This window comes from Capra hircus, chromosome 19 (assembly GCF_001704415.2).
Source record: "Capra hircus breed San Clemente chromosome 19, ASM170441v1, whole genome shotgun sequence".
NCBI classification, from domain to species: Eukaryota; Metazoa; Chordata; class Mammalia; order Artiodactyla; family Bovidae; genus Capra; species Capra hircus.
In genome coordinates, this window is record NC_030826.1 from 33,439,536 (window position 1) to 33,465,232 (window position 25,697).

General features: G+C 43.3%; 1 protein-coding gene across 2 annotated transcripts in view; it reads left to right on the plus strand.

Annotated features, from left to right (window-relative positions):
* Window positions 1-25,153, plus strand: part of AKAP10 (A-kinase anchoring protein 10) — a 45,539-nt gene extending 20,386 nt beyond the window's left edge. Inside the window, exons 6-15 of one of the 2 annotated variants that reach the window (XM_018064727.1) lie at window positions 1,417-1,501; window positions 2,237-2,360; window positions 3,501-3,637; window positions 5,354-5,498; window positions 7,104-7,277; window positions 10,417-10,526; window positions 12,891-12,973; window positions 15,641-15,693; window positions 16,333-16,428; window positions 17,699-19,400. In XM_018064727.1, the coding sequence (XP_017920216.1) occupies window positions 1,417-1,501; window positions 2,237-2,360; window positions 3,501-3,637; window positions 5,354-5,498; window positions 7,104-7,277; window positions 10,417-10,526; window positions 12,891-12,973; window positions 15,641-15,693; window positions 16,333-16,428; window positions 17,699-17,734 (1,043 nt within the window). In that variant the 3' untranslated portion in view covers window positions 17,735-19,400. The other variant, XM_018064728.1, reaches the window with a different exon arrangement.

Genomic DNA, 25,697 nt, shown 5'->3' on the forward strand with positions numbered 1-25,697 from the left:
GTTGTATCAGAAAGACCTCAAGTATGCCTATAGTCACAGATAAAAGTGGTTCATTATACTTTGAATAGATATTTATTATATTCCTATTAAGTCTTAGTACTCAGTTTTGAGTTTTTGATCACAAAAATTAAGTGTTTTGATTTATGAAGTATAGCCTATTATTCCTCTCCTAGCAGGTTCTTTCCAGCGTGGGGCTCTTTGGGTCCTTACTCATTATTTGGGGACAGCAGATCCCCTCCCCGGTCTCAGCTAAGCTGCTTCAGTCAGTCACCACGCTCCCGGTGCACACCTTCTGTCTGCGTCAGGCTGACAGGTGCTGCCCATGTGTTTCCCTTTTCCTCTCCCACACAGACACCTGTAACACACGGGCCTTCTGCCTGTTGGTGGCTTGTCCCCATCTGCTTCTATTTTGGAATTTTCAACCAGTTTCATTCCAAGTGTCGTGGAATTTTGGGGTTTTCTATGTCATTCCTCTCTTTCTATGTGAAAATTTGTTGCTGCCATCTTCTAGGCTTCCCAAGACCACCTGTGCCTAATGGTAACTGTTAGGTGTCTGAACAGATTAGAATATGCCTATGTTGGAAGTCGTTCGCTAGCAGTTCGTTTAGGTGTTTGTACCAATTGATAACTAACCTGTCTGGGGTAGCTGAGAAAAGGAGAGAGCTTTTGATAAAGAGAAAATTCTTTTTCATAAATCTGTAGTTCCTTAGGTTACCATCCTAGAAATAGAATTGCTGATTGAAAGGGTACGTTCATATTTTAAGGGATGGGGATATGTTCATTTTTAAAGCCTATGCTAGAAACTGCCAGTTTATATGCCCACTAGCACAAGGGTCAGTTTGCCCATGCCCATGCTCAAGTGTGTGTATCGTTAAACAATTAAGCATATGGATTGTTAAAACAATTTTGTGCCAGTTTACTAGACAAAAGGTGATATGCTTCATTATTGTAATCCATTATTATATTTCCTTGGTTACTAGTGAGCATGCATATGTTTTTAAATTGGCCATTTTATATTTGTCCTTCAGTGAATTTTCTTTTCCTTTCCTTTGTTCATTTTTCTTTTGAGACTTTCTTGTTAGTTTGTAAGAGCTCTTGATACATGAATGAAAATAATCTATCATTCTTAAACTGTCGTATATGCTGCAAATCTTTTCCCTTAGTCTGCCCTTTTGTTTTGTTTTGGGAGTGTTTTAATTTATAGAAATTAATTTCATATTGAATCTTTTGATTTTTGCTTTTGCATGTATGCTTAGAAAGACTTTCCCTACCTCATGATCAGCTGTTTACCTGTATTTTCTTTTATTTGCATTAAAACCTGCTAATCCTGATGCCTTTACAGTTATTGCCTGCTTTGATTTGCAGATGTGTATAGTTTGGATTTAGAGAAAAAGTTATTTACCATTTCTTTTACAGCAAAGATTTGTGGAGAAGACGGGCAGGTGGATCCCAACTGTTTCGTTTCTGCACAGTCCATAGTCTTCAGTGCAATGGAGCACGAGTACGTCAGTTTCACACTCCCACATTCTATGGTCTTGGGAATTTCGGTTCAGTCTCAGGAAAAAGCCAAGTTATCTTTGAGGGTTTAAATACTTTGAATGTTTACAGGATCTTATAGGCATCCTCTCAAACTATCTTGGGCAATGGTTTCTTTTAAATACAAATTATATGAATCCTAGTAAAAGTAAAACAGATTGGTATTTTTAATGTTAATATTTCTTAAGTTAAAAGAATTTGTTTTTAATTCTGAAGTCACTGGGGGAGATTGTGACTGTAGTGTGATATACTTTATCTATTTAAACAACACGTGTCTTCAGGTGGATATCCTGATTGTTAGTACATGCTGTAAGCTTAATGGATGCTGTAGCACTAAATCCACATGCCCTCAAAAAGATCTCCGTATTCATTCTTTCATTTAACATTTATGGAAAGGGTGCTGTGCATGATAAGCTATAGTACCTGCTGAAGGAGATTACAGCCTGAGAGTAATAGGGCATGTTGCTTGGTTACTGCAGTAGGAGGTAGCATGTGTTCGATGCTAGAGGGGAGCTGCAAGCCAGTAAGAGAGGGGAGAGGTTGCTGCAGGGAGAGGAGTCAGGGAGACATCGTGGGAAGGGAGGGTGTGCTGACCCAGGCTGTGAGGCACAGCGGGCACAGCGTGGAAAGAGTGTGTGCTTCCCAGCAGAGCTCTTTCCTTGGTCGGTCCCTCAAATTTTACCTTTTTGTCCACATGCAGGCACTTTAGTGAGTTTCTACGAAGTCACCATTTCTGTAAATACCAGATTGAAGTGCTGACCAGTGGAACTGTTTACCTGGCTGACATTCTCTTCTGTGAGTCAGCCCTCTTTTATTTCTCAGAGGTAAATTCTGCATTTCCTTTCACACTCTGTTAGATTCCAGCCTCTAAGCTGTAAATGCTGGGGCCCTGCCTGTGGAAAATAACATAGAGGAGACAAGTCATTTGTAAACACATCAATTGGGTTTAAATACCTCGATTACTGTGTTGTATCTAATGGCGAGATTACTTGACTGGCATTAAAGAGAACTTGAAAATTCAGTGTAAAATAGTTCTATAATTTTGAAAAACCTAATTAAACTGCTTTTAAGAAAATGCAGATTTTTAACTATTTAGAGCTGTTTTAAAACCACAGAATTTGATACTTGATTTCAATGTATAAATGTTTGCAGACCAGACTTAAGAAGAGAGAAGGGAAAGTAGTGAATTTTTTCCTGCTGTGTCATCATTTTTCTTTAGCCATGTGATAGGATTACCCAGCGAAGCATTTGCAAGGAGCAGTGAGTAAACTCATCTCCTTGAGGCATGCAGTTTAGTGTGATGGGGTGTGTTAGGCTTCAGCTAATGAAATTGTTGCAAAGCAAGTGACTTTGAAGTCTGGGTAGAGGGTTCCTAGTCTCACAGAGTGGTCACTTAGACCCACACCTGCATCCTACTTCCTCACCAGGGTACAGTTACTTAGCTGATTCGAATTTTCACCCCCTCTCTTTACCTTAAGTTTAATTGAGCATTTGTTCAGGTTGCTGTGGCTGCGTGGAATGGTGGAAACAATCAGGTGTTCGAGATTGGGTCCAGTTGGTTTATTCTTTGTATGCTTGGCAGCAAGGAACCACTAATCCACCTTTAATTTTAACTCCCGTTCACTGAAGTTTGCTTTCAGCTGTGTGGTGGTAGGGTTTCTGTTGTTGCTTAGAGTTGTTTGTTTGTTTTGATTGGGGGGTTTGTTTGTTGGTTTGGTTTGTTTTTTTTTCCCTCCTAAAACAATATTTTAATATTTTTTCAATCTCAAATGACTGTAAGTTGCTGACTGGCATTAAGTGAGCAAGTGGATCTCTTTGGAGAGTGGGTGGTTTTGCGGGGATTTCTTCTCTTGATGTCCTATATTTCAATAATTGATGCTTATATATATAGATGAGAGATGGTGAGAGAAATTTGTTTACAGATTTTCAGTCTGATTTTCCTCTTTTGTATGTTTACTTCCCAGTACATGGAGAAAGAGGACGCAGTGAATATCCTACAGTTCTGGTTGGCAGCAGACAACTTCCAGTCTCAGCTCGCTGCCAAAAAAGGGCAGTACGACGGACAGGAGGCGCAAAATGACGCCATGATCTTATACGACAAGTGAGTCTAGTTGGTGGAGGACTTTGGCACTTAGCAGATACTGAGCATTTGATGTGCTCTTGGGTAGTAAAGGTGGGTCACCTGGGTCTCTGCCATCAGGGAGCTTGCAGGGAGCCACGGAGGAGCTGCTCACTGGTGTGTGCAGAGTAGGGGTTCCTAGAACACCAGTTGCTGGGGGGAATGCGGGGGATGTGGGGGGCGTGTAGGTCAGTGATGGTGGAGGTCACCGAGGGCTTCACAGAAGGAAGATGTGATGGCATCCCAAAGAGTGAGTTGGATTCTGTCGCCGAAGAAGGTGGGAAAGAATGTTCTTGGAGGAAGCACCGGCATGCAGACTCAGTGGTGCTTTGGGTGATTGAAAACTTGGGTTGGGACATGAAAGAAGATGAAACCAACGGGAATATATTGCAGAGGGCTCAGTGGCTCCTCAGCCAGACTGACCGCTTAGCAGGGAGCAGTTTTTCATTAGCTTCCCCGGAAGATGAGATGGCAGCACAGTCTCACAGGGAATGGAACTGGAAACTGTGTTTGCTCCTCAAAGCAGTGTGATGTTTGTATCCACAAGCACTTGCTAAGAAGACAGCTTGAGGGTAAAAAAAAAATCAGTGGGACCTTAGGGCTGGCAGAGGCTGAGAGCATCTGGGTCAGGGGTCTCCGCTTCCCCGGCGTGCTCACGCTCCCGTCAGTGCACATGCCACCTAGGAACTTGTCAAAACTAGGTTTCCTGCCCTCTGGTGGAAGACATTCTGACTCGGTGGGTTTGAGGTATGACCCAGGAATCTTTCTCTGTAAAAACATGTGGTGATCCTGATGAATACCCAGGAGAAGATCTGGTCTGACTTTCCCAATTTGCTGATGAGAACACCAGGGCCCACACAGGTGGTGAATTTCTCAAAAGTCACAGGGCAGATTAGCGGCAGGACTTGGATGTGGTTCTAATGTTTGTCCAGTGTTTATTTTAGTATAATCTATTTGTGGGAAAATACTGTACAGGAAACATTGTTATATGGACATTAACATGGCAGATGTGTACATTTAGAAATTCGGGGTAGTTCCCTCGTAATCCAGTGGTTAGAATTCCATGCTTTCAAGGATTGAATCTGGGGCCTAGGTTCAAGCCCAGGTCTAAGAACTAAGACCCTGCAAGCCACATAGTGTGGCCAAAAAAAATTTTTTTGGTATGTGTTGCCCCACAATTCAAAGCATAGAGGAATAATTGTCAACTTACTTGTTGCAAGGTGGGAGGAAGCTCACTTTTTGTTAAGAAAATACTGATAACAAGAAAGTGGGGTTTTCTGTGCTGGAACAGAAGAGTGGCAGCAGTGAGGACCTGGCGGAGCTCAGTGCACCCCTCGCCGTCTGCCCTGGGTCCCGTGTCCAAACGGGGAGCCGCCTTCAAACGAAGACGCCCACCAGCACTATTGTTTTATCAGGTCATTGTACCAAATTTGACTTTACCCATTCCTACTCTTTCGCTTTTCTTTTTTTTCCTAATATCGTGTTTCATTAGCCTTTCTGTATGTGCGTTGTAAAGAGGAGCTGGAAGCCACAGAATGCTCAGATGTGGTGGGAGAAAAGGTCGCTGCAGGGCTGCCCTCCACCCAGCTCCGTAGGCCTTGGTCTGCACGAGCCTCATAGGAGGATCTCTGGAGTCGGTGCCAGAAGGCGCTGTGATTGCTGGGATATGGGCTGACTTTTGCCGTCTTTCTGCTATAGGTACTTCTCCCTCCAGGCCACACATCCTCTTGGATTTGACGATGTTGTGCGACTGGAAATTGAATCCAACATCTGCCGGGAAGGTGGGCCACTCCCTAACTGTTTCACAACTCCATTACGTCAGGCCTGGACAACCATGGAGAAGGTAACCAAAACCCCAGAAGTATTAAACTGTAGGAAGTTTTTCCTGGTTTAAGTCAGAAAATGAAATGTGGAGGAAAGCAAACACAACAGTGGACAACTGAAACAGTGCAATGTTGATTAAGAGCAAAGGCTTTGAGTCTGGCTTGGTGTGTATTAATCTCAACCCTATAGGCCGAGGGACCCAGGCAGCTCCCGAAGTCCTTCAGTGCCATTTTCCTCCTCTCTGAGGTGGGGCTCATACAGGTGCTTAACCTCAGAAGTGTTTTGAGGATGAAAGTGAGGTAAGACGTGTAGAGTGCTTACTAGTAACATAGCCCCTGACACATCATAAGCGTTAAAGAATGTTAACTGCTGTTATTACTGTTGCTGCTGTTATTGCTTTTAGATAACTGATAGTACTGAGCAAAGTTAGCTTAGGGGTGATCCAGATTTTTCACCAAACCCTCTAACAGGGTTGGAACAGTTAGTTTTTTGTATCATTGTAACTTACAAGGTAAGTGCTAATAGCTGCTTATTATTGATAAAGAGTTGGAACTTGTGCCTCAGTTATTCTCTGGTGAACTAGAGCAGTTTTAACTGGGCATGGCACAGAGCCCAGGATAAGCCCATGACGTGGTTCCTCTCCTGTATGGCTCGTGCATCAGGTGGAAAGGGATTAATTACACTGCTGCATGACCACCCCTCAAACCTCCGTGTCAGGAGTGTGGCAGGGAGCTGCTGGGAAACTGGATAGCTCTTGTCCAGGGCTGATCATTTTTTCATGATTAAATAAATATTGTCTAATCTTAGAGGGAAAGTTCAAGATCTATACCATACAAAGAAGGTAAACTTTCTGGTTAATAAAAGAGAAAAATAGAATATCAGAGTACAGTACTATCAAGTAGGTAAATGGGGAGAAGAATGTGTGCCTCCTTCACTAATACTTTGAGTATTTCTGTGCTGGATGTTGTTGTGACAGGGGTAAACAGAAGAAAAAACATGGTTTCTACCCTTCTGCAGCTCTGTCTAGGAGGAAGGCGTATGTGAAACACAGACATCAATATTTATAGTTGTGCTGAATACTGTAAAGGAAAAGTTGAAAATAGGAAATGCCAGTAATAATAATGAGAGCTTAGGATCATTAATAATTTTTAAATGCAAACGAAAACATCTGTGTACATTAGATGTTTATTTAACGGTGATTTGAAAAAACAGACGCCACTGTTGGAAAGCCTGTGTCAGAATAGACGCCTTGATAATACTGCTAGTGATTATCCTTACGATTTATCAAAGCTGAAGTTTTCGTGAGTTGAACTCAGTAGTCACACTCCTGGTAATTTATTTTAAAGAAATCAGTCCAGAAGTCAAAATCAACATATACACGAAGACTTTAGTATTTATAACAAACCAGAAAAGCCTAGTTTCAAATTACATTCGCTCCCTGGTCACTAAGAAGTCCAGATTCAGTAGTTTCATGGCTAGTTTTTCGGGGGGAGCCTATAAATTGTACATGTTGTAGTTTTAGTTATAGTGTAAACTGTGTACAAAGGGATAATACTTGGAGGACAACAAGACGCAAGGTCAGGAGTGGTGACTAGTAGCATTAACAAAGTATCTTCTCTTTCAGGTCTTTTTGCCTGGCTTTTTGTCCAGCAATCTGTATTATAAATACTTGAACGATCTCATCCACTCAGTTCGAGGAGACGAGTTCCTGGGGGGGAGTGTCTCGCTGACGGCTCCAGGCTCTATGGGTCCTCCTGACGACTCCCACCCTGGGGCTGCCGACAGCTCCACCTCTCAGGTAGTGACTCGTGTGCCCAGCCATTAGGATCCTTTCACTCAGATCCTAGCATCAGACCCCGTTTATACACTTTAGGTCGTGGAAGAAACAAGGAAAGATAAAATTAGCCTACTTACTAGATATTCTAACCAAAATCTTTCTGATGATTGACAAACCCGAATTAACTTTTTGGCCAACCCAGTAGAATGCTGTTTTTGTTTAGACACAAAGGTCTAGCTAGGTGCTAACCATAAAAAGTACTTTTACATTTTTGGTTGAAATATAATAATATGTTACAGAAAAGTCTACATTTAATAATCATGTAGAGCTCAAAGAATTTAGATAAGCGAACCTAACCCATGTGACCAGCATCTAGGTCAAGAAAGAGAACACCTTACCAGGTTGTCAGACACTCTTGTCCCCTTCCTGCCACTGTCCTCCTCTTTTCTTTCTTTTTTTTGTACAACCTTATTGAGGTATACTTCACATACCGTACAGTTTATCCATTTACACTGTATAATTCAGTGGTTTTGTAGTACATTTATAGCGTTGCTTAACTCTCACCACAATCAGTTATAGAACATTTTTTCACCCAAGAAAGGAGGCCTGTACCCTTTAACTCTCACCCTCCAAGTCCTCGTTCCTCCAGCCCTAGGTGACTGCTAGTTGACTTTCTGTCTCTATAGATTTGCCTGTTCCAGATGTCTCATACAAGTGGAACCTTGTGATATGTTGTCTTTGTGACTGGTTTCTTTTTTCGAGGTTCATCTGTGTTTTTAGCATGTATTAGAACTTTGTTCTTCTTATGGCCAAGTGACACTCCCATCATATAGACACACCACATTTTGTTCACTCCTCAGCTTGTGGACGTCGGGGTTATTGTTTTGGCTGTTATAAGTCACGCTGCTGTACAGTTTTTGTGTGGATGTATATTTTCATTTCTCTGGTGTACATACCTAGGAGTAGGATGGCTGGGTCAAATGATGACTGTTTCACTCAGTCTTGATTACTGTTCCTTTGTAATAAGTTTTGAAATCAGGAGTAGAGTCCTCCAACTTAGTTCTTCTTTCTCAAGATTGTTTTGATGGTTTGAGATCTCTTGCAATTCCATATGAATTTTAGGATCAGCTTGTCAATGTCTACGAAGAAGCTAGTCAGGATTCTGATAGGGAAGGAGGACTTTAACTCCACAGATCAATTTGGTGAGGATTGCCATCTTATATTTTGTTTTCAAGTATAGTTCTGTGTTTCTTGTCTTAAATTTATTTCTAGGATGTTTTATTTTTCTTAATGCTTTTATATATGTAATTGTTTTCTCAATCTCATATTCAGCTTGTTCATTGTGTTTAGAAATGCAATTTTTTTATTGAGGAAAAACTCCTTTAGCATGAATTTAACCATTATAAAGTATATGGCTCTGTGACATCAGTATATTTGCAGTCTTGTGTTGCCATCACCACGACTTGCTCATCGTATCAGATGGAAACCTCGTGTCCAGTAAATGACCACCCCTCATGCCCACCTGTTTTCTTCTGAGAGTTTTGGACCTTTGATCCATTTTGAGTTAGTTTTATATATTATGTGAAGTAGGATTCAACTTTATTCTTTTGAATGTGAATATCTAGTTGTCCCAGCACTGTTTATTGAAAAAACTCCTCTTTCACCATTGAATGGTCCTGGCACCCTTGTTGAAAATCATTTGACCTTAGGCACATGACTAAACAACAAACAACAAAAATGTGGGTTTACTCCCGGACTCTGGGCTCAACTCCATCATCTGTGTCTATACGTAGACTGTGCTGCGTTGTTGTGATTACTACGGTTTATAGGTTTTGAAAGCTTCCAAATCAGGAACTGTGTGTGTGTGTCCTCTGACTTTGCATTTTTTTCATTTGCAAGATTGATTTGGCTGTTCTGGTTCCTTGTAGTTTCATGTGAATTTTAGGATCAGCTTTAACATTTTGGTCAGAATTACATTGAATCTGTGAAGGTTCCTTTAGGAAGTGTTGCCATCTTCACAGTATTGAGTCTTACAGTCCATGAACACGGAATACCATTCCATTTATTTATGCCATCTTTTATATCTTTCAGCAGTGTTTCGTAGTTTTAAGTGTACACTTTTTACACCTCCTTGAGTCAGGTTATTCCTACATAGTTTATTGTCTTTGATGCTGTTAGAAATTGTTTCCTTAATTTATTTTTCTGATTCTTCACCACATGTGTAGAAATATTACTGCTTTTTGTGTGTTTATCTTGTACCTTCAACTTTACTAAATTCATTTGTTAGCTCTAAATAGTTTTCTTGTGGATTCTTTAGGGTTTTCTATCTAAGATCATGTCATCTGCAAATAGAAATAGTTTTATTTCTTATCAATTTTGGATGTCTTTTATTCCTTTTCTTACCTAACTGCTCTGGCTAGAAATTGCAGTACAGTGTTGAACAGAAGTGGTGACAATGAGCATCTTTGCTGTAGAGTGTTCTCTAAGTGTTTGGTCAGTTACTTTATATATTTCTTTTTAATTTAACCTGTGTTTTAGTCATTGATGTTAAAGGTATTCCTATCTGTTGTTACTTTTAACAATGCTGCAACAAATAATCTTGTGTATAAGTCATTTTGTATAAATTATTTATGATTGAATTTTAGAAGTGGAGTCACTGGGTCAACCCATGCCTCTATTTCATAGAAGTACCAATTCTGACTTGTTTTCTTTGTGGGTATGAGGAGTGGGAGGTAAAATACTATTCATCTTAGCAAGTTTCCTCCATCTTCTATTTTGTCACATGGCCACACTAAGAATCAAAAGCGTTCATGCTGATCCTGTGAAAGTCGGGCTTTACATTTGTCAGCCTAGATACATCTGCATGGAAGAAGGGAGTTTTACACAGTTGGGAACATAAGCTCAGTTGCTGGAGCTCGATTCCTTAGGGAGAGCACATGTGGCCTATGGGTGCACGTGTCATGTGTGTCAGTATTGGGCTTCCCTCCTGCACTTACGATTGAGTCTCAGGATCATTGCTTTTAAGCATCTCATTTGTGACGGGGTTGAGTGGAAAGTGTGTGTGTTTCAAACACTGAAGATTTTGTATAGATGTCATTCCAAACCCAGGACTGACTGGACTCCTGAATAACATACACTAATTTCACAATTTCTATTGTAGTCCAGTGTGAAAAAAGCCAGTGTTAAGATTCTGAAAAATTTTGATGAAGCGATAATTGTGGACGCTGCAAGTCTGGATCCAGAATCTTTGTATCAGCGGACATATGCAGGGTAAGCTTCTTTTAAAAATATTTTTTTTAATTTAAAATGTAAAAATTGTTTCCACTGTCTCATCTATGCCCTTCCCTTTTACATGTAGTGCAGTAGAGTGCGATTGAGGGCGAAGGCTCAGGAGTGACTTCCTGGGTTTAATCTTGGCTCAACTGCTGATGGCAAGCTGCCTAACGCTTTCCAGTTTTTCATCCGTGAAACAAGAATGAGTCCTGCTTCGTTGGGTTGGTGAGGGGGTTAAATGAGACAGTACGTGAAAAGCATTGAAAACGTTGCCTGATAGCAGTGAGCGCTCAGTGGATTCCATTGCCATCCGTATTCCTCTGCTGCGTATGACACTGATGCATGTCATGTTTACATGATGTGTGCTAGGCTGTCTTGTCCGTGTTTCATTTGATTCATATGTTAGCTATTTTGAAGTCTCTGTTTTAAACTACGAAGATGCTGAAGCATTTATCATGGACTATATAACTAGTACCGTTGGCTGTCGGTAACTGCAGGGGATTGCAGGATCCCCTCAGGTACCAGAATCTGAGGCTGCTCGAGTGCCTTGTATCAAATGGCCTGGTATTTTAAACCTGTATAAATCATCTCTTGATTACTTATAATATCTAACAGAATGTCAGTGCTTTTTTCCAGTCAGTCGTTGATTGAGTCTGTAGATCTGGAGCCTGCAGATATGGGGAACCAGCTGTATTTGGGGAAATGGAATAGAATGATTGCAGTTAACTTGGTTGTTTACTTTATCCTGAAACAGAAAGGCAGTGATACAGCACTTCTCAATCTTTACCACAGATCAAATCATAATATCACTTCCTCTTCCCTGAAGATGGCTTGAAAATACAGAAACCTGTGTAAAGGCATGCATGATTACCCCACCTGAGTCCTGGCAGTACCATGAAAGGGGATTTCAGCATGCTTAATTGCTTTTACCAGAAAGTAAAGTGATATCTGGGAGACCAAGGAGTCCAGAAAATACTTTGAAGTAAATAGAAGGTTATTTTGGCTACCCAGTCGTAAGCTGCGTCAGTATTATAGTAATCTTTATTTCTTCTTTCAGGAGATGGTAGACAATAATGCTAAATGAGTTAATTCCCAAAGATGCTATTTATTCTTAAGGAGTGATTGGTTCATTTATTTCAGACCTTAAGAAAGACTGTCAATTGCAAGATGTTTAATTTCTATAGTTTTTCTTGTATGTAAAATAAATACATGCTAATTTATAAAATTTGAATTTGTAAATTAAATATATGTATGCCGCTGCTGCTGCTACGTTGCTTCAGTCGTGTCCGACTCTGTGCGACCCCATAGACGGAAGCCCACCAGGCTTCCCCGTCCCTGGGATTCTCCAGGCAAGAACACGAGTGGGTTGCTATTTCCTTCTCCAATGCGTGAAAGTGTAAAGTGAAAGAGAAGTCGCTCAGTTGGGTCCGACTCTTAGTGACCCCATGGACTGCAGCCTACCAGGCTCCTCCGTCCATGGGATTTTCCAGGCAAGAGTACTGGAGTGGGGTGCCATTGCCTTCTCGTGTGAGTGAAATAATGAATTTTTTCCTCTATCTTTAGAGATAGATTTTAGTGTTTGTTTTAGTTTAGTGGTTCTAGCATCTTCCTGAAAGTTTTCTAAAGGCAAACAAATCTGTAGCAGTTGGTGTATAGGCACCCATATATTAACTGACTTATTAGGAAGGCTGTTTCTAGAATAAAATCCGCTTTACCTGAGGTGAAATAATATATAGGCATTACAAAATTTTCTTCTTTTAAATAAGTGTAACTAATACAAATATATTGATCTCTTCGTCCAAAAATGAAATTTACAAATAAAGCTACTGTGCCCTTTGATTACAAACCAGTGCCTATTTTCTCCCCTTCCTTCTTAGGATAATTACTGTTACGTTATGGTGTATATTTTTGTTGGCTTATGTTTATGTGATTGAAATTACACTCCATTCTGTCTTGTGCTTTCATTCATAGTGAGTTTGGAGATTTTTCTCTGTTAGTCTACACATATTTACCTCATCTTAACTGTGTTGTGCTATTCCATAAATAATGTTAATTGTAGCTCATAACTGTTGCTAAGTATTTCACAGTGTGTTATGTTACTGTTTGGCATTGATGGTTATTGGTATCAATGGGTTATTGATATTAACTGGGTTTTGGTATTAATGGGTTAGAGAAAGTTTGCTTTTTGTGGGGGACAATTCTTTTTGAGATAAGTCCCATCCTGAGTAAAATAGATAGGTATAAATTGTATTTCTCATTTTCTAGATCTAGATAAGATGCTTAAATTCAATTTTTTTTTCTTAATTTCAAATAGATTGTTAGACTTGTGTTCTTTTCACACAATATGTGTTCTTTATTTAGGAAGATGACGTTTGGAAGAGTTAGTGACTTGGGTCAGTTCATCCGAGAATCTGAGCCTGAACCTGACGTAAAGAAATCAAAAGGTTTGTGGTGTTTTTATACATTGTATCACGCCTTTACTCACATTAGTCATTGCCTGTAAGTGAAGGGTTGTTGAAGATTTAAACTGTTTATTTTACAAAATAGCTATCATGTCTTTAACCTTGTGTTTATAGTCAGGAGTGAGTCCAAGGGCTTGGTGTAATCACGTCTCCACACAGTCTCTATCTCTGAATCAGAAGTTACTGAACTTGCTTTCCCATTACAGAAGGCACATCTGCATGAAACAATGGCTCAGAATACCATGCTGACAGCAGTTCTTTGCAGTTCAGCTCTGCTTCCTCTCCTTTCCTCTCCTTGCTGAGGGCAGCTGCAGAGAGTGTTTGTCATTTGCCAACCTGTAGTTATATTTTGGATTTTAAAGCTCTGATGATAGAGCACAGAAGGAAGGGCCACATTTTAAGGCGGCTGTATCTCAGAAGCTTCTGAAAATATGGGAACTTTACTTTCGGGTCAAGCAAGGTAATTTTAATAGTCACTTCACACTATCTAGGAGAAAGTGTCACAAGAAGGAATTGTAAGGGATGTTGTGAGTGGGCAGTCTCTGCAGTGGCGGTGCACTGGAGGGAAATGGAGCTGTGTGTGCCCTGTGAATGCCCTTGTGTGTTTCTTAGGAAGCCTGTGGTCCTGTCTTCTGGGCCGCAGAGATTTCTAAGCAGAGTGCATAGAAATTTCTGCCATAGTCTGGGAATAAAGTGCAGTTGGGAAGAGTCTGGTGTCAGAGAAGCTACTCAGTGAGTAGGATTCACTAGTAATGTAGGTAGAAGAGGATTTGGGGGTACGTAGTGGTAGCAGGAATTAGGTCAGACTTATAACACTTACAGAGGAAATTCAGGAGACTACATCCACCGTGGAATTTGCTTACAGATTCACGGGGAGAGTAAATGAGGAAGGCAGATGAGGTTTTAACATGGGTTCTCTAGATAAAACGTTATGATGTTGATTTTCAATGGAGGATTAAATTAATGTCTGAGATGAAGGCTACAAAAAAAAGAGTATATGAGAGAAGAGCTCAATTTGGAGCAAGTTAAGTTTGAAATGTCTTAGGACAATTTTTAAGTTAAGTATTGGTATGACACCCAAGAACAAATTTTTGAGTTATTTGCATTTTGAAGGAAGTTGAAGCCAAGGAGGGGATGAGATACCCCAGAGAAAGTGCTGAGGGAACAACGGGATCCTGAAGAAGCTCCTATGGAGCGGGGGAGACCCTGCTAGAAGAAGAGGGGGACACTTTAGCAAGTAGAGGCTGTCAGTAGCCTGGAGAAAGAGTTGAGTGCCAAGAAATTCAGTGGGTTCAACAGCCATTTGAGACTTTAGGCAGAACATGTAATGTTGTGGCCATGAAATATTGACTCTGCCTGGCCATAAAGTTTAACAAGACCAGTATTTCGACTTCTGGCTAGTAATACAAATTATTAAGGGGAAAGGGTCCAGGTTTTGTATTTTTCATGAATACTGCAGTTTACTATAGACTACCCCAGTCATTGAACTAATCAGGATCTTGCCTGAGAAACAGTCTGCCAGCCACTTGGTTTAAGGCAGAGTTAGAATGTGAGCCTGTTTGTATTCATGAAAGGATAAGCTGTGTGTTTAACTCATGGAAATAGAGGCTAGCCTCCTTCCTCGGTGGTGCCTCAGCGTTTTAAGTACAGATGTGTGAAGAGGCTGTGTGTCTCCTGGGAAGTTGTTACAGCCTGGACAGAGCCTGGCTGTTTAAAATGCTGATCTTACCAGCGAATTTGCAGACCCGAGATCCAACATGTAGCAGCGGCATCTGCACTGGAAACCCTTTAGTAGAGGAGCTGGTCTGAAAGATTTATGTCCATCCACCTGTCAGTGGATTGTACCTCCTGATGTATCGCTAGATTCTGCCCTCAAGGCCAGATCCTGGTCCTGGTTTTATTTGGTCTTTGAATGTTTACTGCAAATTTTAACACTGATTGATAGTTTCTTTCATCAAGTGAGGAGAACAGAAGAAAAACCTCAAGCTCTAAAACTGCTTTTCAAAGTTTTTTCAAGCCATAATATTTGCAAGTTAAATATTCTCTTATGGAAACAATATAATCAGTTTTTGTTAATGGTTATATGCCTTAATTTGGGAGTGAGGTTGTAAAAAATAATATATATATATATATATATATATATATATATATATCTTTTAAAAAAAAAAATCTTTTGGGGCTTCCTTGGTAGCTCAGTGGTAAAGAATCTGCCTGCCAATGTAGGAGACGTGGGTTTGATCCCTAGTTTGGGAAGACCCCATGTGCCATGGAGCAGCTGAGCCCATGTGCCACGGAGCAGCTGAGCCCATGTGCCACAACTGCTGAGCCTGTGCTCTGGAGCCCAGGAGCCACAGCTATTGAGCCCACGTGCTATAACCACTGAAGCATGCATATCCTAGACCCTGTACTCTGCAACAAGAGAAGCCGCCACAGTGAGAAGCCCAAGCACTACAGCTAGCGAGTAGCCCCCACTCGCTGCAACTAGAGAATAGCCCATGCAGCAGCGAAAGCCAAGCACAGCCAAAAGCAAATGATTTTTAAAAAATCTTAGAAGTTTATCTTTTAAAAACTGGGAAATGGCTTTTAATAATCTTTTTTAATGCAAAATTATGCATGAGGTCTACATTCAACTTTGGCTTTGTTTACTAGGATCCATGTTCTCTCAAGCTATGAAGAAATGGGTGCAAGGAAATACTGATGAGGTAAATTCTGCTTTTAGTGTAAAAAGATTTCTGTCTTATCAGGGGCACTTATTCTAAGTAAGGTTTCAGGCTTTCTCTCTCCTTAGTTCCTCGCTTAAGCAGCATGGCACCTTACTGTTTCCTTGTCTCAGAGGTGACAGGAAGGGGTGGCCCTTCCAAGATCTCACAGTTGCTTGGAGGCGGTGGTCCTCGGTCCAGAGATTCTGACCACGGAAAACAGTCAAGCAATCAGGTTCCTATCAGTCAGCAGGCATCAGTGATCAGTGCCACAGCAGAACTCAAACGTTTCCTTCCTCACTGTCAGGTATACTTTCAGAAATAGAGGTTTGCTTTTTTGGATAGTTAGGTACATTGAAAGACGAGAGTGGAAGAAGAAAAGTGTTTGATTTTGACCATATAACATGAAACTAGTCATGCTGTTGGCTAGCTTGTAGCTGACTCGGGGCGGGGGGGGGGGCAGTGAATCATAATGTAAGCATACCAGAACCAGAGGGTGGCCTGGGTCCTTTGATACATAGGAATGTGCTTCTTTCCAAATACGTAGAAATGATATGTATATGCAGTTGTGTTTAGAGCACTAATAATGTTTGTTGATTCTTTAGCAAATAACTGTTATCAACAATTCAATTACTTTTTTAGGCCCAGGAGGAGCTAGCTTGGAAGATTGCTAAGATGATAGTCAGTGATGTGATGCAGCAGGCCCAGTGTGATCAGCCGGTAGAGAAGTCCACAAAGGTAAGGACCCAGCCCGCATGAAACGAAAGAGAATTAGACCTAGACACAAGCGTGCAGGATGTAGGGGAACTTCTCCTCCTGCCTTTAGGAATTGCCCTTTCATGATAGACAACCGGAAAACTGGCAAACTGAATGAAACAACTATTTCCAGATACTAGGCAATGGGCAGTAGACAGCTGTAGCCCCTGCAGAAAAGGGTAACACTGAGGTGATACCTGGTTCACTTCCCCAGAGCAGTTTTCAATGTGCAGGGAGGAGGAAGCCTAGCAAGTTCATTGCCTTAATTGAGTTGAAGAGTCAGAAATTGAAGTTCAGAGAGCCCAAGGTGACTGGAACTCATAGGACAGGGTATTGGAAAAAGAAAGGCCTGCCTTACAAGGCCTTGGCCAAGTACTGGTCTTTACACAGTAGGGTAAAAATGCCCATTGTAGGAAAGAACTGCTAGAAATCAGTAGACTGGACAGTTCCTGGAACCTGGGGCTAGGAGTAGCCAATGAAGAAATCCAAAGGGAAATTAGAAAATGCTTTGGGCTGAAAATACAGCATAGTGGAGTATGGCCTGCACATCTGAAGGTTCACATCCATGGTTCAGTCAACCATGAATCAAAAATACATTTCTAAAAAAAAATTTTCCAGAAAGCTCCACAAAGCAGAACTTGATTTGCTGTGTCCGGCAACTTTTTACGTGGTATTTACATTGTATTAGGTAATTATAAGTAAGCGAGAGGTGATTTTAGGTCCTCAGGATGAGGTTTGTGGGTTATATGGAAATACTTAGCCCCACACTGTGTCAGGGGCTCAAGCATTCTCGGCTTGTTGGTATCTGCAGGGGCCCTGGAAACAGTGCCTCACCATTCCTGGGGAATGGCCATGCTTGTGTGGTACTGCTGAAGCCATTCTTATAGGCAGATTTGTAGCATTAAATGTTGATATTAGATGAGGAAAAGTCAGTCTTCTGTCTTAAACTAGAAAATGAGTAAATGAAACCCAGAGAAAGCAGAAAGAAGGAAATAAAAGTGAGTATCAGTTACTTTGGAGGGAGGGGGTCTGCTCAGTCTTGTATATGCATCCATTTCCTTCCACTTGACTGCTGTTGCCTCTTCTCTCACTTTTCCCATTCATGTGAATTTGGTTTTACACTTTGGCACTGTTTTAGGAAGGTGTGAATAGAATGGGTGTGATCTCTCTGCCCATCTTTACCTGGAGGTCACCAACAGTAATCCTTAGGAGATTCTGACTTGCCTCAACCAAATACTCTGTCTTTCTGTAGCTTCACCAGCTGTCCCTGCAAGAGCCTCACAGATAACCCAGCAAGTTGGAGAGAGCCGCTTAGCCCCCTGGTGTTTTCTTCAAGAAAAGACTCCCAGTGTTCTTCTAGCTTTGCATTCTGTAACCTGAGTTGACTCAGGAGGACTTCACACGACAGGAGAACTTCTGCTCAGACTCCTGATGATGGCGTTAAACTGCTCCGCGTTGCCCACGTTAGCAGGAGTTAGGAAACCAAGCTACCTCTGTTCATGTGATGTCCCCTGTGACCCTCCATAGTTTGGGGGCAGGAATTGAGATGTGGATCCAACATCACCCCATTCCTTGCCAGCTTTTTACTCTAAGAACTGTCGTTAATAGAGCTTGTTGTAATTTTGAACTTTTCACTGAGCTGATTCGGACCAAAGCTCTGTTCACTTTTGCAGACTCTGTCCTCTTTTCTGTGTAAGGGTGATAATTTGTACCTGTATTTATCTTCACCGGCTTAGTCAAACCCAAAATAGCAAAGAGCAAGATAAAGGTGTAGAAAGAAGTGCAAGATGGTTGTTTCTGTGATCCCCCATTACCTTGTTGATGATCAAATATTCCACAGTGTGAAACTGTTCTTTAGAACCATTTGGAAAGCAGATTTTCAACTTAAGGCTTTTCATTGTTGTGTGTTCAGATTTTATTACCATGTGTACTTTTCATGTCTAAGATATGCAGGTATGCTTTGCTTTTAACCTTACTTGGTCTTCTCTTTGGTTGGCCGAGATGACAGTCCTGCAGGGTATCCGTGTGGTCAAAGCACTGGGCCAGCAGACCTAGCACCGTCCATTCTCGGTCAGTATGTGTGACCTTGTGCGAGTTGCTTCTTTCTGGTCCCTTCATTTCCTTATCAGCAGATCAGAGATGTTGGACAAGAAGATCTCCTGAGATCCCCTGTAATTCTCAGTCCATGAGTGTGTGAATGTGAAAGTCCTGCCCCCACAGACGAGGTCACAGCTTCTCCTTCGCCCGTGTGGATATCTCCCTGCTTTGAATCAGCTGCCCTGCATTTGTCTGTAGAAAGCACTTGGGCATTTAAACTCACAGCATTAATGACTTATTTCGTGTGTATATTTTCCATCTCACAGTTAGTAAGGACCATGTCTTCTGTGATGTTTGTTTCCTTGTCAGTGCAGTGAGAAGGTGGACTCAGCTGCAGAAGCTCGGTCTCAGGCAGCCAGAATATCACAAGTCTCTGTTTTCTTGCTAGAAGCTCTGGAGAATTCCATGTTATGGCTCTGTCTCCATCTCGTGAATCCCCAGCAGATGGTCATTTGGTTGTCTGGGATTGTTCCCTGTCAGAAAACAATGCTTTAATGAACAGTGTATGAAAGTCTTTGTCCCCTCTTAAGAGTATGCTGTGGAGTTAATTCCTAGAAACAGAATTTATTTGTCAAAAAGTAGATATTTCATTCTAATATCTATTACATAGATGGAAAGATAAAAAAGCAAGTCTGGTTGTCAGTCCTCATCACATCACCTTCGGGTGGGCCACTTGGCATCTTCAGCCTTCCATTGGCTCTGCTGTAAATGGAGGTGATTGTAGTAGGGCCCTGAGGTGGTACACAGTACCTGGTATGCGGGAGGCACTCACTCAGCGCTGCATCCCCTTCTTCCTTGTGACAGTAGTGTGTCCCTGGTTGTAGAAATGTACCTTACCTTTGTCTTTTCCTTCCTTTTTTCAGATATGACTCAGACCTAAGATCAAGGAAATCTGCTTTTGGAAAATAAGAAAACTTTTTTCCTTTGGTTGGATTCCTCACCACAGCCAATGAAAACAGCACTGTATTTCTTCTCACTGTCGTTCCCAGGAAAGAAGGGCAGACAATCCCAGACTTCCACCATGGAGAGCGGCTCGTAGATGCCCTGCTACCCAGATGATCGCACAGTGACAGTCAGAGAGACCAAAGGGCACTGTTTACACTACTAGAGATTAATCGTTTTCCAATGGCAATAACCCATCCACAGAGGAATTTAGCCCACAGGGATCTGCAGGGCCAGGTGCCATGGGAGGCGGGTGGGCATGGAGCTGGTGTTTGATGCACCGCTGTGGCGGTCTCCCACCCCAGCAGCATCATGAGGCAGGTGCCTGGGGTGCTTTGCTCCATCTCCTACACAAACAGGTGAGTCGGCCTGGCCCCAGCCAGGCAGCACAGTGCTGGCAGATGGCTTTCCTTCCCGGGAATAGGACCTGCACAGAGCTGTTCATCTGGAAGGAAGCTGAGAGGTCACAGGTCAAGTTGTGGTGAACATTGTCCTTCCCTTTGGTGGCAGTTTGCCGTTTTCACATTTTAATTGCTCCCGGGATGCAATACATGTAAATCAGCTCCTCTGCTGGAGGGGCCACCCTCTGCACTGTGAGCATCAGGCCCTGCTCCTCCAACTTCTGTGCTCTGGAGACGTCCCTCCCCTCACAGCACACAAGGAAAGGAATTTGCAACAACCGTCACTCCAGTTTTCCCCTGTGGTTCCTTGAACAAATGTTTGTTCCCAGTTGTACACTTTTTTAAAGCAAGCGGCGGGCAGGGGTGTGGGCGGGCAAGGGTTGGGGAGAAAGGCCCTCATCTCTGACCCCCGCCGCCCATCTTTGCTGCACTGGCAGTGTTCAGCTCGTGGCCTTTCTCCTTCGTCCATGGTCATGAGAGGCCCCTCGCTGCAGTTCCACTCCATTGGCCTCGGTCTGGGCCACACTGCCCTCGGTAGAGCCACCCTGGCGGTAAGCACACTCCATGGCGGGCGCTGCCAGCACGGCCTCGCCACCCAGACTGTTGGGGGAAGAACATTCTCTTAGGTGTTACTGCTTTTGCTCAGACTTCGCAAAAAAAAAAAATAATAATATATATATATATATACATATAAATATATAATTATTAATCACCTCTGTCCTTGAGAAAGTCTTGAATGAATAGAGTTCCTTCCACTGCAATACCTGACTGTGCAAGAGGCACGCCATTTCATCAACAGATGAAGCAGAAAGGCTGTGTGTGGGTTTTGGTACTGTGTACCACCTCTGTTATTCTTCTAAAGCCAAGTGTTCATGTACTTAAACCATATTCTATTTAATTGTGTTTGATTTTAAAATATATATATATATGAATTATATTTAAAATTGTGTCAACTTTCTGCTTTCAGGGCATTTATGGCTCCTCTATTGAAATGTGTTGATTCTTCCCAGTATTTCCATTTGCTTTACAAGAACCCAGAACTGCTGGACTCAGCCCTGTGTTTGGAGCGTGTGGCATAGACCCGAGTATTATTAGTTGCCTGTGCTGTGATTGACTAACTTTGTTCTTTTAACAGAATACTTCCATCCATGTCACTTTGCTTCAGTCTTTAAATAACAGAAAAGCAATATAAAGTTCATAGAATAAACTGTGGTTTTGGGTGACATGCCGCCTCTGCATGTTTTGGAATAACAATGTCTGTCAGGGTCTAGGCTGTTGACATGCGTGCTTTCCATTAAGATGCTGTCCAGTCTTATACCTGTGTGTGTTGTGCTTTCTCAGTAGGGATGTCGGTAGCTGTGAGGGCCTTATAAAGAGAAGGATAGCAGGCTGGAGACCGGCTGGCTTTTCCTGCCCTGCCTGCTGTAGGACACAGAAATGAAGTGTGTCCTGAAGCTCTGTCTCGCGGCTCCTGCTCCTCAGAATGGGAGGGGTTGTCTGGCCTTGAGAGCCAGGCTGTGTACAGCGTGCCCATGAAGCAGGCTTCCCTGAACACCCAGCTTTAATGTCATGCTGACACCCATACACATTGTTAAAAAGAAAAAAGACATTATGAAAGAGGGTACCTTTTGTGATCAGATGCATCTTCATCACTCGTGTAAGATGTGATGAAAATAAAAAGCATCAGCCAAGCCCAGTGAGAGCAGTAAAACAGGGAGCAGCTGTTTTAACCTCTTCTGCTTGGGTGTCTTTATTCAGTAGAACATTACAAAGTGTATTTATATTTCTGAAGCTCTGGCTAGTTCAGTAAGAATTTGGAAGGGAAAGTCACTCGGAACAGACAAGTACAGACGTCTTTGTTTTTGTTGTTGTATTTAAGTACCGACAGCTAAGCAACCTGCTGATACCCTGGGCACCTCTTTCAGGACACTGTTGGGGGGCCGTGTTTGTATACAATGACTGCTTGCCTCCCCTCCCCCACACACCAGTTTATTGGACCAGGGTTGATCTTCTCCTGATCCAAAGAGGCCCAGGAAAATGCTTTATCCTAAAAGTTTTCAAGCGGAAGGAGAAGTCCCAGTCTCTGTCTGGAGTGACAGTGCACACAGGGCACTTATGAGTCAGGAACGCTGAGCCAGCGCCGTGTGGACGAGCAGAAAACACAGATGTTGAGAGCACGTGGGAGAGGGCGGCTGCCTTGCAGCCAGCAGCCCAGTGAAGGTTTCCTGCTTCCTTGCCATGGATTGCGCCAATCCCTCGGGTATCCTTAGAATGCATTTTGGCTTTTTAAAAATCAATCTGAAGTGAGTTTTTCTTAGGCACAACCAAAAGGACCTTGACTAAACTACTACCAGATAGCTCTGATCACTAAGGATTGTGTGTGCTCAGCGTGTTTGCAAAATACCACTAAATTCTGGGGAATTTTTCTTCAGCGAACCTTTCTTGGTCATTTTGTGTATTCTCTTAAAGTGGAATCCTAAACTCACAGAACTAAAAGACACTCCCTCATTTTTTCAGGGAGAAGCTACTCTGGCCTGAAAAGGGCAGGGCTTTGCCAGTTGTGGGACGGTCACCTACACTAGGGTCTTTGGACACTTCCCAAACATCCTTATGAAAGATAAACTCCATTTCCTCTTTGGCACCAATGGACAGTAAAACCCAGAAATAGAGGGCATAAAATAATGCCCATTTAGTCAGTAGCTAATACAAGCTTCAAATGAGGGAGGGTAGTGATTATCACTGAATTTGAGTGCTGACCACTTGGTACTGGGCACAGAGTCTGGCCTTTGGTTGGAGCCAGACGTGGGGGTTAATTCCAGCAGCATGTTCAGGGTTACAGCTTAGGAGCCCGACTGAATAGCTGCCCTACGGGGCTGTCTGCTGAGGAGGCCTCTGCTTGGGCTCAGAGTAGGGAGCTGCGTCCTGCACAGAGTTGGGTGAGGGGGCAAGGAAATGGCTGGCAGGGTGTTGAGGGATCCTTGAGAGCAAAGGCCTAGAGGATGTCCCTGTGCATGGAGGGAAGCCCGCCTGATGGCTGTCACTCAGGGTTGGACCTCTTCTGCCTTCAGCTTCACGCCACCGCGTGTCTCCTCATCCGCTCCCTCCACCCAGCCTGTGGCTGGCAAACCACCCTGGGCATGGCAGCGCAGCCTCGGGGCTCTCCTCAGCTGGCCCCTGGAGGTTGCTCATGAGCCCAGGCAGAGCAACTGGGCCCCAGCGGTAGGTGGGCAGGTGCCAGGAAAGAGTGGCTTGCGTTCAGCCAGAGGGAACTGGCATTTGCCAAGGAGCTAGTGAGGGCTGTGGTAGTGGTGTTTCCTGACACCCAGATCCATGATAAGTGGCTTTCCAGCTCACTCCAAAATGGGTCACTCTAAAATGACCTGAGCTGACCTCTCCCTCCATCCCAGTGAGAACCCACATGCCGGCACCTTGTGGGCCAGTGGGAGCTGGGCCTCCAGGTCAGGTGGAGCTCCGCCCTGAGCCCATGATGCCCCTCATCTTGGCAAAGAGCCTTTTGTTTTTTTAATGACAGAGCTGCTGGTCACCCACGCAGAAGTACTTTAATGCCTACGAAGTGTTGACGGTGCAGGGACACAGAGTAGGGTGAAACCCTCTGGGTCACTGGAGCTTCCACTCCAACAAGGAGACAGGTGAGATGCTCATTTGAAGCAGGTGCTGGGGTTTTAGGCCAGGACGGCCCTTTGAGCCGATGATTTAACCCCGCTTCCTCCCAGAGCCCTGGCAGAGGTCGCCAGGGTTCATGACCTTACCCCCCTACCTTTGAACCCCCTTCCCAGCCCCCAAAGGGCTGTGTGTGTGCAACTCTGTTCCCTCATCGCCATTGTTTCTCAAGTGTTGAGCACCTGGCTAACAGCAAGGGGCTGGGCACCTTGACCCCTCAGGCCCCTCAGGCTAGGCCCTGTTGAGGTGGACCTAGGAGCAGCCTCAGCCCCATGGGGCTCTCTGCAGAACTCTGGGAGATGTGAACCTTATAAACAAGAAATGAGGATCCTAGTGTAAAGTTACTACAAACATGTGATGTGAAAACTCCGATCTTGGCAAGTCTCACTCACTGTTGGGCTGACCCCGAGGTGGTCAGCCTCTTGTGAGGTCCCCTCTAGAGATGGTTTCATACTAACCAGCACTGGGAACCCCCCGTGCCAGGTGCTCTCCCATGGAATCCATGCAGTACTCCTCTAAGCACGCACCTTTTTCTTGTTATAAACAGGGAGATAGGCTTTGGAGGAAAGCCGGCCCCTCCAGGGCCACAAGTCAAGTCCAGGCAGCCATTCAAGATATCCGCCCATTACCTGAAAGCCATGACCTTACACTTCACGTGCGTCAGGGCCCCCTAGAAAACATGTTCAATCGATTGCTTCCCCTCCCCCGACCCACCCCAGAATTTCTGGGTTAATGTATGTGGTGGGGGGGGAGCCAGGGGAGGGGAGGGGAGAGTGCTGAGATTTTGCATTTTAGCGAATTCCCAATTGCTGAGAATCTCAGAAGCTTTCCTGTAAATTGGGAAATTAATGTTTTCATGCCCTCTGATCGAAAGTGCCCACACTACTCAGAAGTGTAACTTGAGACCCGTTACTCACTCACTCAAGCGCATAAATCCCTTATCAGCATTAGACGGCTGTCCAAGCCAAGGGCACCTGGGATGCTGACCCCACCTGGGACTCTTTGGCCCTATTCCCAAGAACTACTTTCCAATCACCCCTACAGTCAGGCTGTCATCTCCAACAACTGCTCTACCTCAGGTTTCCCCTCACATTTCAGTCCCAAACAGCCTCAAATCAGGCCCTCCCATGGGAATGGGTTAAAGGAAGGGTGTGGGAAGGGTATGAATGATTAGGGGGGTGGGGGTTCCCTCCTTGTCACTAGTGGTGGGTTTTGTAAACCAGCTTCAAAGAGCAAGTTCAGAAGCAATAAGCAAGTGGTTTTGTTCTAAGGTTCATAAGCCTGAACGACATGACAAGTGAGGGCTGGAGAGGACTGTCCTGACTCTGGATTGGTCAGGCTTCCCAAGGCCAGTGTCAGACATATGTCTTACGCTGCATCTCAGATAACCTAGGAGGAGTGCCTCCAGAAACCACGGCTCTATGGGGGTGAAGACTTCAGTGTCCGAGGTGCACATGAAGAGTGGGAATAAAGTTGTTACTTGAAATGTGAGATGGGGGGAAAAAGCAATATTTTGTACTAATGTATTCTTGTATATACTGTTATTTTAAATATGCACATGTAACTAAATAAATGTTATAACTAGACATCTGACTGTTTCATCAACATTCCAAAAGATTTAAACTCTGATACCTTAATTAAAAAAAATTTTTTTTCCTTTATAAAAGTCGAGATTTGCCTTCAATGTAGGATCACTTATATGATTCATGAAGTCCCTGTGGCCTGCTGAAGAAAGTCCAGATTTCGTATTTAGCATTGAAAGCCCTGGGTGACCTAACCTATTAGATCTTGCAACCCTTGACCTTCAACTCCACGCTCTTCCTCCATGGGCTCTGCAGACAACCTCCCCACCACTGTCCCCAGGGAAGTCCTTCCAATTTGGAGTCTCACTCCTCCAGCCTCCTCCAAGACCCTCCCTGATATCCAGTCCACCTGAGTCCTCTTCCTTATCCCCACCGAGCACATCCTCATACAGCATCCAACTCGAGTGGGTCAGGGCATTTCTGCCCGACCCAATGTCAGTGAGCTCTTCCTAGGGAAGGCCTGATTCTGACGTTGGGAATCATGGCCTGGGAGATGCTGGAGGAAAAAAAGAAAAAATTTGCTTTAAATGAACCAGGCCCAGCTCAT